At 36.5% G+C, this 13,027-nt stretch overlaps 1 protein-coding gene across 1 annotated transcript in view; it reads left to right on the top strand.

Moving 5' to 3' along the window:
* Nucleotides 1–13,027, top strand: part of LOC142334663 (ATP-dependent translocase ABCB1-like) — a 119,632-nt gene that overhangs the window by 19,060 nt on the left and 87,545 nt on the right. Inside the window, exons 7-8 of the mRNA XM_075382876.1 lie at nt 66–234; nt 9,318–9,437. Of these exons, the coding sequence (XP_075238991.1) occupies nt 66–234; nt 9,318–9,437 (289 nt within the window). The remainder of the gene's footprint in view (nt 1–65; nt 235–9,317; nt 9,438–13,027) is intronic.

The following is a 13,027-nucleotide window of genomic DNA, read 5'->3' on the forward strand; positions in this document are numbered from 1 at the left end:
TCTAAAATTGGTGTTCTGTTAATTAATGAGAATAATTCGATTTAAACCCTGTGACTTTGTACTAGGTATGGTCCTAAGCAGATAGTGAATGGTACGATGGGAGTGTCTGAAGTGATGACAGTTTTCTTCTCAGTGCTATTGGGTGCACTCAGTGTGGGACAGGCAGTGCCCATATTTGGACTGATCACCTCAGTGGCTGCCTCCTACTCATTCATCCATTCCATCATCAACAGGGTAATAACAAACGACAGACTTTCTCATTATAGCACCCAAGCAAAATTGAAACCAGAATGAACACAAGATAGTCTGGACACAGATAATTTCGAACGAACGATAGTCTGGACATAAGCAACTTTAAACGCACGAAAGACTGGACATAGTGAACCCTGAGCGCACGAAAAATTTTTGAATGGAAACAAGAATGCCAAAAACTCATGAGCGCATGTTTGATTAAGCACTCTTACTAGAGTGCCCACTCAAGTGAAAGTTTTCTAGCAGGAAAACCTCAACTCATTTGAGTTCAAAAGTTAGAAAACATCGAACGCAGGAAAATTCGCATCTAACATTTTGCTTTGCTGTAGACCCAATTACACAATTTATGTACAACCATTCGTTAAAAGAAGTTTAATACATATTAAGAAATAGTTTCAGTTTAAAAAGAAGTATTGAAGCAGAAAGTTCTCGTTAAAACTGAGTTTCTGTTCCTGTTGTATTAAAGACTTCTTTTGCATCCGGCGCACTCAGCCATTTCAAGCACCATGGAGGGCTTCTACTGGCTGAACTTGGTATTTCAAAAAGATAATGGATCGGATTCATGGCTAGCCTCGTAGGGATGGTGTGATCGGCAACTTTCATTATCACAAGGTAAGTAACAAGTACTGTTAATTAATTAAAACAAAAAAAAACAAATTTTCAGGATATTAAATGTTTGATGACGTTGGTGGGACTCGAACCTCATTGTGTGGATGTCAGAATTTTAACCGTTATTAGTGCATTGCACTAAGTTTTGTTCTGTTTTGGAGGTGTTTGGCATCATAGTTTCGTTGTTCTCAGTTTGGAACTGTCTGAAAAGTTGAGACGGATGAAATTGGCTCATCCTGAGTCTCGAACCCACGCTCGCATTGTTAATATTGAGTTAGCTGTCCGCGCTAAGTTCCCTGTTTGATGGCCCATATTTTCAATACTTTTTTAATCGCAATACGAATTAACTTCCAACCAATTAAAGCAGATAGGTAGTATAAAACAAATGATCTTAATTCGTATAATATAATAGTCGTCAGTCTGAGGAGAACAAATGCAAAAACTTTCTGTTCGAAAAGAAAGGACTGAAAAAGTTAAAATGAAATTTGTTTTAATTTCATAAAGGAAAGTGAATAAAAAAAAATCAAAACTGACGAAAAATAAGAAGTGCTTGATTAAAAGTGCTACGCTGACCTAACCATAAAACCACTGAAACCAAACCGCGCGCAGCACAAAGCTAGATGATGAAGTGTTTCTCTTGTTTAATTTAATTCAGTGGAGTATGAAATAGATGGTAAAAAGACTGAAATAAAGATTTCAAAAGGAAACGAAGCTTGCTTAAATTGATAATTGCCGTAATTAGCTTTTGTTTTGGTGTTTTTGGTGATCTGTTCAGCCCCGAATTTACTAAGCGAGCGGCTGGCTGAATAGAATGAAAAGAATGAAGTGAATTAAGATTAAGTTGTGTCTGGCCCCGAATTGACTAAGCGAGCGGCTGGCCATACACTCATAATATTTCTGATCGGATAAAAGGACGCCTATGTGCAAAATAAAAAGTAAGAGAAGGAAATAAAAGGAAGGTGACACTTCTCGGCTTCGAACTCTTATCGGTTCGATTTGTTAGTTACGTGTATACGTAATTCTCCGCTGCGCCAATCGGCTTGGCTTCAACAATTATACTAAATCATTTTGAGTTGGCTGTAGGTAGTAAACGCTTTGACTGATATATGAAAAAAAGAAAAACAAAATCGCATAGTGATAAATAAACAAAGTTGGAATCGAACCGTAGCTGTAGGTATAGAGATCTTCGTGTTCGTTGCTCCTCACAACTTCGCTGCTGGCTAATAATTTGTCTTATTTCGTTTGCTAGTCATTAAAATCGTGTGATGTTTTTCGCTGAGATTTCAATATAAAGTTTCACTTCCTTGTTTTCCCGTTTTTGTCTTCGTCTTCCTATTTATTCAATTCCTAAGTTTTCCACTGATGTCAGTCCGGCTGCCGATTTTTCTTGGAAAACAATTTAAGGCCTTGAAGTTGGGGATGCACTGGAGCTCGATCCTCCTTCTGTCATTCATCAGTGTTTTGAGCTGCTACCTACGCCGGATGGCTAGTGTGCACCAGTTTGTCATTTCTTTTTTTCTTTTTGTTTAGTATTGAAGGTGATCGAGAGTACTTTTGCAATTATTAAGCGGGCACTGCCTTTTTTTGTGAATTAGTTCCACTACAGACTGTGTGTTGTGTTTAATTGCCCGACTAATATACCCGTTTGCTAGTTTAATCTGAACTTCTCTAATTGTTTGCATGTTTGCGTCTTCATGAAGTTTTTGGACCTTGTAAAATCTAGGTTTTCGTAGGCAGATCCTCAAGGCTCTATTCTGGACACATTGTATTTTATTAATGAGTGCTTGGGATTGGTCAATCCAACAGGCATTTGAGTACAAAAAAAAGAGGCCGGATCCAAGATTTGTATACCAATAAAAGACTCTCTTCGTTGATGTTTAGATTGCTAAGTCTCCACAGTTGAAATAACCTGCTGTTTGCTCTCTTTATTAGGCTTTGGCAGTGATCGTTCCATCTGAGATGAGGAGTGAGAGTAATACCCAGAAAGTTTAGCGTTTGTGTTTTTCCGACGGGTACGCCTTTTATTTTTAAATTGAGCTCAGACTTTTTCTTAGATGGGTTTTTAAAAATCATGTACTGAGTTTTGTTAGGATTTATTTTAATTTTCAAGTGGTCACACCAGTCTATAAGGCTATTTAGTGATGATTGCGGATTGTTTTGAATTAGTTGTGTTGAGCGAGATCTGTAGTACAGGGCAAAATCGTCAGCGAACTGTGAAATCTGTGCTTTCATTTTTGGCAATCGGCTAACGTATATAAGGAAGAGAATGGGAGCAATTACGCTGCCTTGAGGCACACCGGCTGTCGGGCAGAAACTGGCGCTAACACTAGTATTTATCTTTATGTAACCGTTCCTTTGTGACAAGAATGAATTTATCCACTTAATGATTGGGATCTTTAGCTCAATTGAATTCAATTTGTGGATCAACCCTAGACGCCATACGGCATCAAATGCTTTTTCAACATCCAAGCAAACTAAACCAACCATTTCAGACCATTGGAAAGCTTCACTAACGTGCTGAGTGAGTTTGATAAGATTGTCTGTGGTACAGCGATGTTTCCTGTAAGCGCTCTGAGTTTCGCCAAATACATTTAGACTTTCGCAATGTTCTAAGACAATGTTTTTCACAACAGTTTCGCAAACTTTGGCCAGGCAAATTGTAAGACTAATAGGTCGATAGTTTTCAGCCTTTGATCTGTCTTTATCTTGCTTTGGTATCATTGTTATCTGTGATTCTTTCCAATTTACTGGAACATACGAGTTGTTAATTGAACTAGAAATGAGGAGGCAGGCTAGGGCTTTTATACTCCGTGGTAACTCACTGAGCAGTTTGTAGCTGATTTTATCTGGTCCTGGGCATGACTTTCTCGATACTCTCAATATTTCATCGAATTCTTTTGTTTTAATCACAATACAAAGTTGCTCGGTGTCGACGTTTGTACTTAGAAATGCTTTGGTTTCTTTTTCGATTTTCTTGTGGTGTTCGGCGATTTCTGTTGGTACTGTTGTGTGGTCTTTCATTGTGTCTTTTAGGAGTTGTTTGAAAAGCTCGCTTTTCTCATGATCTGTGACTGCCTTCGACTCTTTATATGTTAAATCGGGATAGTCGCAAGTTTTTTGTTTTGACTCGTGGTCATTAGTTAGTTCTTTTATTGCTCTCCAAAAACCTTTGCTGCCCTTGTCTCTTGCACGTGCCAAAATTTTCGCTCTTTTTTGTTCTTCTGATTGCCTGATTGATCGTTTGATTTCTTTCTGCAGATAATTTATCTCGGTTTTTAGAGACCTAAATTCATCGTTAACTGCACCTTTGAGTTCTCTTCGCTTTTTCCTTTTCAGTTTTATCAAATTTTGTGTCTCAATACTGTAAGGAAGCTTGTTTTTGTTGACATAGGAGTCTTCCAACGATTTGTGTATTAATTCAACCAGATTGCTGCTAAACTTATTTAGTTCATCCTTTCCCGGATACTGCGCTGGCCAAAGGTCCGATGATCTATACGATTTTCTAGCGTTTTCTCTGAATTGTCTGAAGTCAATTTCCGATTTCAATTCAAATTTTTTGCTTATATTGAGGTTAAACGTTGTGATTGTGGTTCTATGGTCACTTCCCAGATCCTCTGAGACTTCGAAATTACTAAAATTCCTAAAAACTGTACTATCGCAAAAGTGTAAATCGAGCATGTTTTTACTTTTTGCGTCGAACGACTGATATGTGTGGTGTCCGTTGTTTAGCAGTTTAAAATGACCGTTGTCTATTAGATTCAGGAGTTTCTCACCGTTTTCAGAATCATAGGAGCAGTTTAATTCTTTGTGGGGAGAGTTGAAGTCACCACAAACAAAAACATTTGTCATACTTTCTGAGAATACTTTTTCTAGTGAGAGTGGTTTTCCAGGTGACATTTTGCTTTGCTGTAGACTTATTCACGCCCAGAATTATACACCCTTGCTGGAAGTTGCAAAAAAATGAAGCTTTAATTACTAGGTGGCTGGCAGCCCCTCCAGCCAATACTTTCATCGAGCACCTTTTATTAATTTAAAATGCAACAACTGCTTGGGCAATTCATCACAAACATCACCCTAAGATATCTATACTTCAAATGAATACATTATAAAAACCTTGTGTACAACTTATATGACTAAAACTAGCAATAGGTGTAGGCGTAAACGCACGAAAGTCTGGAAAAACGCACTTTTGAACGCACGAAAGCCTGGACATAGGTTTTTTTGAACGCACGATAGTCTGGACATGAGCGCACAAATTTTGAGAACTTGAGCGCACAAATTTTGATTTGAAACGCACAAAAGTCTGGTTATATGTGATTTTTGAACGCACGAAATCTGAACATAGGGACTTTTGAACGCACGAAGAACGCAAAAATTTTTTTGAAAGCACGAAAGTCTGGACATAGGTACGTTCCATCTGGGGTGGCCTGGACTTAGACATTATTTCTATGGGACGGTCTGGACATATGGATTTTCAGTCTGGGACCTCAACCTGGTAAATTCTTCCAATGAAGTGTGAAACGTTGTCAGATTAAAGGGGATACTAATGGGAGGTAATGAGGAATAAGTTTTTTAATTAGCCTCAACTTGAATCAAATTTGAGCAAAATTTGTTTACTGTCATAAATGTCCACACACACACACACACACACACACACACACACACACACACACTCACGCACTGACAACGCTATTGTTAACCATGGTCGTAGCTAATATTGACGTTTTTGGTTAAAATTACTCAGACAAAGGTTGCTTTTCCAACGTAATTTTTGAATTGCAATTAACTTACCTAGTTGAACACAAATATGCAATTATGTGCAAATATTTGCTCGATGACACCGAGTTTATAAATAGTTGCATATAATCTCTTCAAATTTGCAAAACTTTGTACAGAAGAATAATTTGAATTTTGCCTAAATTTGCAAACGATCAGCAGAGTGCTTTCCTGTCGAGCTCTTCAAAACGGTTTTTTTCCTAACATTTTTCATCGATTGGTTAATTCAATGTAAAAATGTGTAAATTACACTTCTTAAGAGATATGTAAAATGAAAGTTCAGACCTGTTTGCAAATATTTTTAAAATTAGTACATTGTTTTAAAAAATTTGTAAATTGCCTGGTAAAAACTCCAAATTTGACATTAACTATCAACTAGGGTTGATGTAAGATTAAGGCGGTAGATAATATACATGATGGGTGATCTGCTGTAAAGTTTAAGGGTTAATCTTGGGTACCCGCGTTTAGGACAATTAGAAAGAAAACTTTTTAAGAAGATTTTGTAAACACAAAGTCCTCCAAGAAATTTGATTTAAACTAACCAGTGACATCAAAATAATCATTTGCTATGATCGGCAAAAGTCTTTTTATATGGTTTGTTTGGACTGCAAAAACACTCGCAAACACTATGTTTTGCTAAACCTTATTGTCTTTTGGAACGAAATTGAAATCAAGCATTAATTGAGGGATATTTTATAAAATTAAAAATTTATGAAGATTTTCAAGAAGTTTCAACCAAGTTTCAGGTTCCGAGGAGTTTCAGTTCCCGTTTTTCCTTTTCACCGCCTTTATTCACAAGTCATAACGTCTCCAATCACTGCAAGCCTCTGCAGAAAACTCTTTTTAACAAAAACCGAACGAGTTAGCGAAAACATATAAAAAGATTTTTGAAGTCAATGGTTTATTTGAATAATAATAAGTAAAACAAAACATAAAATAATTTATTGTAATCTGTACTTTTCATAGAGAAGAAAAGACAACAAATTCTTCTGCTGGTGAGAAGAGGCTGAAAAATACTAAAAACAAATTTTTAGGAAAAACTTTGAATTTAGAGAGAAAGAAAGGAAGAAAGTTAGAGGCAAAACTTCCATAAATTTGGTTTCTGTGCAACCTTCGAATGTTCACTGGGAATAGAATTGAGATTCAACTTGTTTCAATTGAGAAAATGAGCGTTTTAGACAAGTTTTTTAAATCTAATTTGTTAATATATAATTTCTGTCAAAATTGTAATCAATTTTGTTGAACCAGAAAAGACCATACAGAAGAAGCTTGCCTGTAAAAAAATTGTCGGCAGACATACAAAATTTAGTCAGTCCAATGATTAGAAGATTTTCTGACCACTTGAGATAAATAAAGAGAAACTATCCCTCGAAAATCCTTAAGTTCTTTAAGTTTACTTATAAGATTTTTATGGATTGAATTATGTGTAAATTTACAAATTTTATTGTTAGGCAAGCAAAATTAAAGTAATGTGTCAATCGTAGATATATTTCTAATTTTTAATATAGCTAAAATCTGAGTGGTCAATTTTGAAAAGATTTGTTTTCCGGAAAGCTGAAGAAAAAGTCATTTGACAAGGATTTCTTTCGGTTTAAAGAAAAATATAGAGTAACAGACGTATCTCTTTTGGAAAATGGTATTGTGTTAAGTTTAATCCAATTGAATTGATTGCTTTCTTAGTGTTGTCAATGGGGGTAATGAGCAATAAGTGAGAAAAGTGACAATAACAAAATTAAAGCATCGGATAAAGTTTTGGATAGAAAAATTCTTTAAGTTTAACTCATAAAAGAAAGAGGTACGAATTAAAAAATCAAAAAATTGCCTTCCGCAAAATAATTTGACTGCAAATTTTATTTGTGTATTTATTGATGCGAACCGAGGGGTCATATATGCTAGTGGTAAAATCAGCCGAATTTTTTGAAAAACCACAAATTTACCCTAGAGTAGAAGTCAGAATCATTGTAATAGTTTTTTGGGGGTTGGAAAATTGGTATGCAATTAGATGCTAAAGTAATCAGGGTTCCAGCTGACAAAGTATGGAGCATAGAATAATATTGAAGTTGTAGTCGATCTTCTTCGTCGTTGACCCATCATTATTCGTTAACTTAGCACGTGCCCATGGCGAGACGTTTTTATACTCCAAATAAGCCAAATAAGTGAAAAACTCCGAAAAGACAATAACAATAGAGTGATGTTTTATTCAGCTCTCGTTGCAATAACAACAGTAGCTTCAAACAGTAACTTACAACAACATTAACTTACCAGTGAAACAACACGCAAGCGGGTAACAACAAACCTTTAATATTATATTTATTCAGTGCTCGTTGCGATTACAACAGTTGCATAACTTACGCCGCAATGCGGCGATACACTACAAGTTTATCCAACTCTGTTATCGCCGCCCGGGTCAAAGAAAAATAGGAAAATTGTGAAAGACGCAGTGAAAAGTTGTTTTTTTTTTCACCTCAAATTTCGTACACAATTTTGCGATGAAAAGCGGTGAAGTTATGTAATTTCACCTCTAGAGTAAGCGATAAATATACAAAAATTAACCCCATTTCACCGTTTATTACAAATTTCCTGCCTTACACGAGTTCGAACATTGCATCTCAGCCACTTGACAGATGTAATTTCGCCGCATTCACCGCTTATCGTACAAAGTTTTCCACAATCACCGCTTATCTTGCATATTTTTTGCGTTGAATGACGGTTATTGTCGAACTGGGCGCTATTTGTATAGTAACAGTGTTGATAATAGAGTTCAGTAACGTCGGATCATAATGACAAAGCGCATTTCGTACTGTTTTATTGGGCGTTATTGGGCGTACTGTTTTATCTCGATGAGTGTCTATTGTTACAATCAAGGCAATGTTGAACTTCTTTGAAAATTTTACTGATCTTTATTTCTTAAAGTTTATTGTTGGTTTTTAATTCCGTTTTTTGTCAAATAAAGGAATTTTGTTAAATTTGGAGAAGAATTTTTAGCCAAGTACCTTTAAACTGCTTCAAGGCATCACAGGACTAGGCTTTTTTGAAGCCTGTTGATGACCTGTTGGAACTGAGTGATATGTTTGCGCTGAGGATAACATGTCCTTAGCTTCTGAAAACCAAATTAATTTAAAGTTAGCGTTTTAGTTCACTGGTAAAAGCTATTCAACTGTTCTTAACGTAACAAGAGTTCCCCAAGCTATTCAACAACTCGGCTTTAAATTAGAGATTGGTAACTTCTCAATGACGATAACAGCCGATTAAATTAGGGCTCGTCGGTTGTTCAGCTCCCCAGATCTAGACCTCGACTTATGAAAAGACTTTAAAAGTCTAGTGGGAACGGCAATATTGACTAATATTACACGGTCGAGGTTCCTAGTTAAAGTCGAGCTTGAGTCTTCTCGTGGGTCGAGCTTAATTATTTTATAGCAGATTAGAGTCCCTACATAGCTCTTCGCAGAGCTCAGGCTTTTATAGATGATGGTTCGGATCTATTCTGTCTCCCCATCAGCTTTCACGCCCCCCCCCCCGTGCACGCGCTGTTTTTTACATAGTACCGTGCTATATAACAACACAAAATTCGGAACTGAGGGTCTTAAAAGCTATGGGGGGAGGGGGCAAAAACAAAAGATCCGGTAGTTCTTATTTTCAAGCCTAATTGATATAAAATAGCTCTTGCTGGCATATTGCAGACTCCTCCGATTGACACGGACTCAGAGGATGGGAAGAAGATGGAGGGTGAGGGGACAGTGAGGGGTCAGATCTCATTCAGAAATGTGTCCTTCTCATATCCCTCCAGACCCAATGTACAGGTTGGCTGTCTTCCAGATAAAATCACCTGACACATAAAAAGAGAAGCACTTGAATTCCGAGAGCAAGTGTATTTTGATATAGAACGACGCTTAAAGCAAAGAACGACAATTGTTGTCATATCACCTCTAATACTTTAGGGGCTTCCGGGCTTATAATTTCAAAAAAAAATGGTTTGGTTCTTGAATATAATATAGTGGTCGGTAATAGACTAGCGAATGGACAGGTTCTCATTAAGAAATTATGAACAACTGTCATGTCGGGTGCCTTTGGAGTCAATATCAAACTCGTTACCCAGGTCGAGGTTATCGTTTGTGCTCGTCTATGACGCAGACAGTTTTTGAACGCACACAGGGGGTATGGCGCGTTCAAACATACACAGGCGAGGAATTTTTTTCAACGAGCAACATAAACGCAACAAGTACTTACGGTCGAGCCAAACTCTGCCCAATAGACAAGCCAAAAACTGCTCCATAGACGCACCAACTCTGCAACATAGACGAGCCAAAAACTGTCCCATAGACGCACCACTTCTGTGATAAATGACTAAAAGATAAATGATAAATGACTATAAAACAATATTTCCAATACTTAAATTTAAAAATAGATCTTTTTCATCGGGTCAAGGAGCTGACCAAATCGAACCAAACTGGGTATGGAGTATACCACGGGTACCTAGAGTGTAAAACAAAAAGAATTTTTGCTATAGCTTGTCTAGGAAAAAAGTTAGCTTTTCATACGGAAATTTTCAAATATTTCGAATATTTAATTTCAAAAATAGGTCTAGATCGTCAGATCGAGGAGTTGTCCAAATCGATCCAAACTGGGTATAGAGTATACTGGGTATGGAGTATTTTTTATCGATTCCGCTCATTCCGGTCAAATTTCGCTCATTCCGGTCATCTCTTGCATTTTTTTGAGCGGAATTTGAGCGGACTCCTCGACTTGGGATTATTTTTACAATACCGACAAAAACCAACGCTTCATACATGCAAAACCGATGAAACCGACAAAAACCGACAAATACCGTCGTTTCGTACGCCATTTTTGTCGGTATTTCTTAGCTCCAGGCTTTTCATAAGTCGAACGATCCAAAATCTGGATCATAAACTTTTTCGGTCTTTCTGAGTCTTTTCATAAATGGAACGAGCCAAAGTCTGTATCATATCGCATTTTTGTCTGTACGAGTCTTTTCATAAGCGTTTTTGAACGAGCACATGAACGCACCAAAGTTTTGAACGAGGCAAAGTCTGGATCATAGGCATTTTTGGTCTGCCTGGGTATTTTCATAAGCAAATATAGTCTGGATGGGAATTTTCATAGATCATTTTGAGCGAGGACCTCAACCTGGGACAGTTCACCCCCTTTTGGCTTCGAAGTCGAAACAGAACGCACAATCAAGAGGAGAGAGAGAGAGAGAAGCTATAGGTAAACATAAAATTCATGACTAATTCAAAATTAAGTTGTCTGTCTATGCGGTAGTTGCTATGGTTCATTTAACATTTATTTCCGTGTAATGAACCAAGGAGACTTAGCAATACACCTTTGCTCATCAACGACACATCGAATGCAACGGCGCCCCACTTTCACCCCGATTAATATAATCCCCTATCATGTCACCCAGATTAATTCACCCCTCTATCATTTAACTCCTCCATCATGTTAACCCGATTTTAATCTTGTATAAGACTAATAACTACTTCAACTGTAAATGAGTCGCTTTCTGCTTGATATATCAATCTGGGTTCTACTTCTTTTCGCCCTATTCATTTAACCCCCTATCATTTAACCCCGATTTATGCACCCCTCTATCATTTAACCCCTCTATCATTTGACCCCTCTATCATTTCATCACGCCAACTAGCAGTCGACATTAAACGCAAGTTTTGTCATAATTAAGTGGATAAATTAATCCCACGTTCGGTTGTGATAGTTTCATATCAAGTCCCACGGGCCTCTGAGGCATGGCCACGACCCGCGAGGCATGGCCAAATGATTATATTGCTAATTTATTAATCCTGATTTTATAGAAAGTTTAAAATCGGGGTGAAATGATAGAGGGGTTAAACGTTAGAGGGGTTAAATGATACAGGAGTGAATAAATCGGGGTTAAAAGGTAGGTGATTAACTGAATGGGGGTTAAAAAGCAGGACACCATCACTCTGCTTTTCTTAATTGACTTACAAAACAATGCCGCATATTATGTTCCAATCCCTCAAATGAAAAAAAAATTAACAATGATGCATTCTCAAAAGATATTATTCTCAGTCAAATAATTAAACAGGCCATGACTACACATTTTGAGAAAAAATTACTGTTTGCGTCCAAAGTTGTTGCCGTAATTTTTTGTTAAAAAACTTAAAGTAGTTTTTAAGCAAAATTCATTCCCAAACTAACCATTCAACTAATCCAAAATTAATTATTTTTTGCGTTTCTCCTTCCCTGGTCTTTAAAATTAAGCAGTCAACCGTTGGTTGTTTGCATACAAAACGTCTCAGTGGCATGAATTTGGTTGACAGTGGTTGCAGTAGACCAAATGAACTTCGAATAAAAACCTTTGACAAATATTGTTCTATTGTTTTTTAATAGCACATCTCAAAAGGTCTGAAAAAAACTTTAGATTTCTTTTCATAGGATCCAAATACGGAGTTAAAATTAAAAACCTTTTAGTACCTATTTTCAAATGTCCTACATGGACAATTGTGGACAAGGTCAAAGCGACATACCAATTGTTATTTTTGTCAAAGAAATAAATTTTTTATGTCTCTATTTGGTTCCGAAATTTGTGAGCAAAATTAATAAATTAAGACGTCAAAAATTTTTTAAAGCCTTGATTTTTGAACTCAGACAACAGCTTTCAAAAGTTTAACAAAACATTTATCCAAAAAATATCAAAAACAGACAGTGTTCACTCTGTGTAAGAATCTCTTGACGGCTTAAAACATCTAGGAAACCACATTGGGCAACAAAATTCAAATTGTCCCTAATATCATATATCTCTGTTTTCAATCACTTGTGCCCTTTTAGACAGGTGGCTATTTACAAACATTACCCCTTTAGGAAACAGTTCATTGATCTGATATTTTTGGTAACTTTTTTTAGTTTGGCAGAATTATTTTATTTAGAAAACTGGTTCCATTTAATTTCTGCTTTCACTTAAAGTGATTAATTAATAATTTCTCGTAAATCTTTATCCGTGATCAGAGCTTGTCTACAGCCTAGCAAAGGGTGAAATAAGCGACAATTGAAGCTAGGTCTGATGAATGACGAAAATGTTTTCAAAAGATTACTACAAAGAGGCTCGGTAATGTGCGTAATGTGCTTTCCCACATGTTGCTCCGAACTCAGTCATCCACATTTGTTTTAATTGTCTACAAACTGAAAAGTTTTTTGAACTTTTTGAGATCTGCTAGAAGAGCTTAGTAAGAAAACTCAAAAACCATCAGATAAAACCTCAAGTAAACAAAATTAGTTCATAACAAATCAGATGAAACCTGTCTTAAATGAAGCTATATAACAAGTTGACAAAAACAAAAAAGTTCGAAATCCGTTGAATTTTTTGAACTTCAGCAGTTTTAAAAGTCATTAAATC

Source organism: Convolutriloba macropyga, chromosome 2 (assembly GCF_964194025.1).
Source record: "Convolutriloba macropyga chromosome 2, txConMacr16.3, whole genome shotgun sequence".
Taxonomy (NCBI): Eukaryota; Metazoa; Xenacoelomorpha; order Acoela; family Convolutidae; genus Convolutriloba; species Convolutriloba macropyga.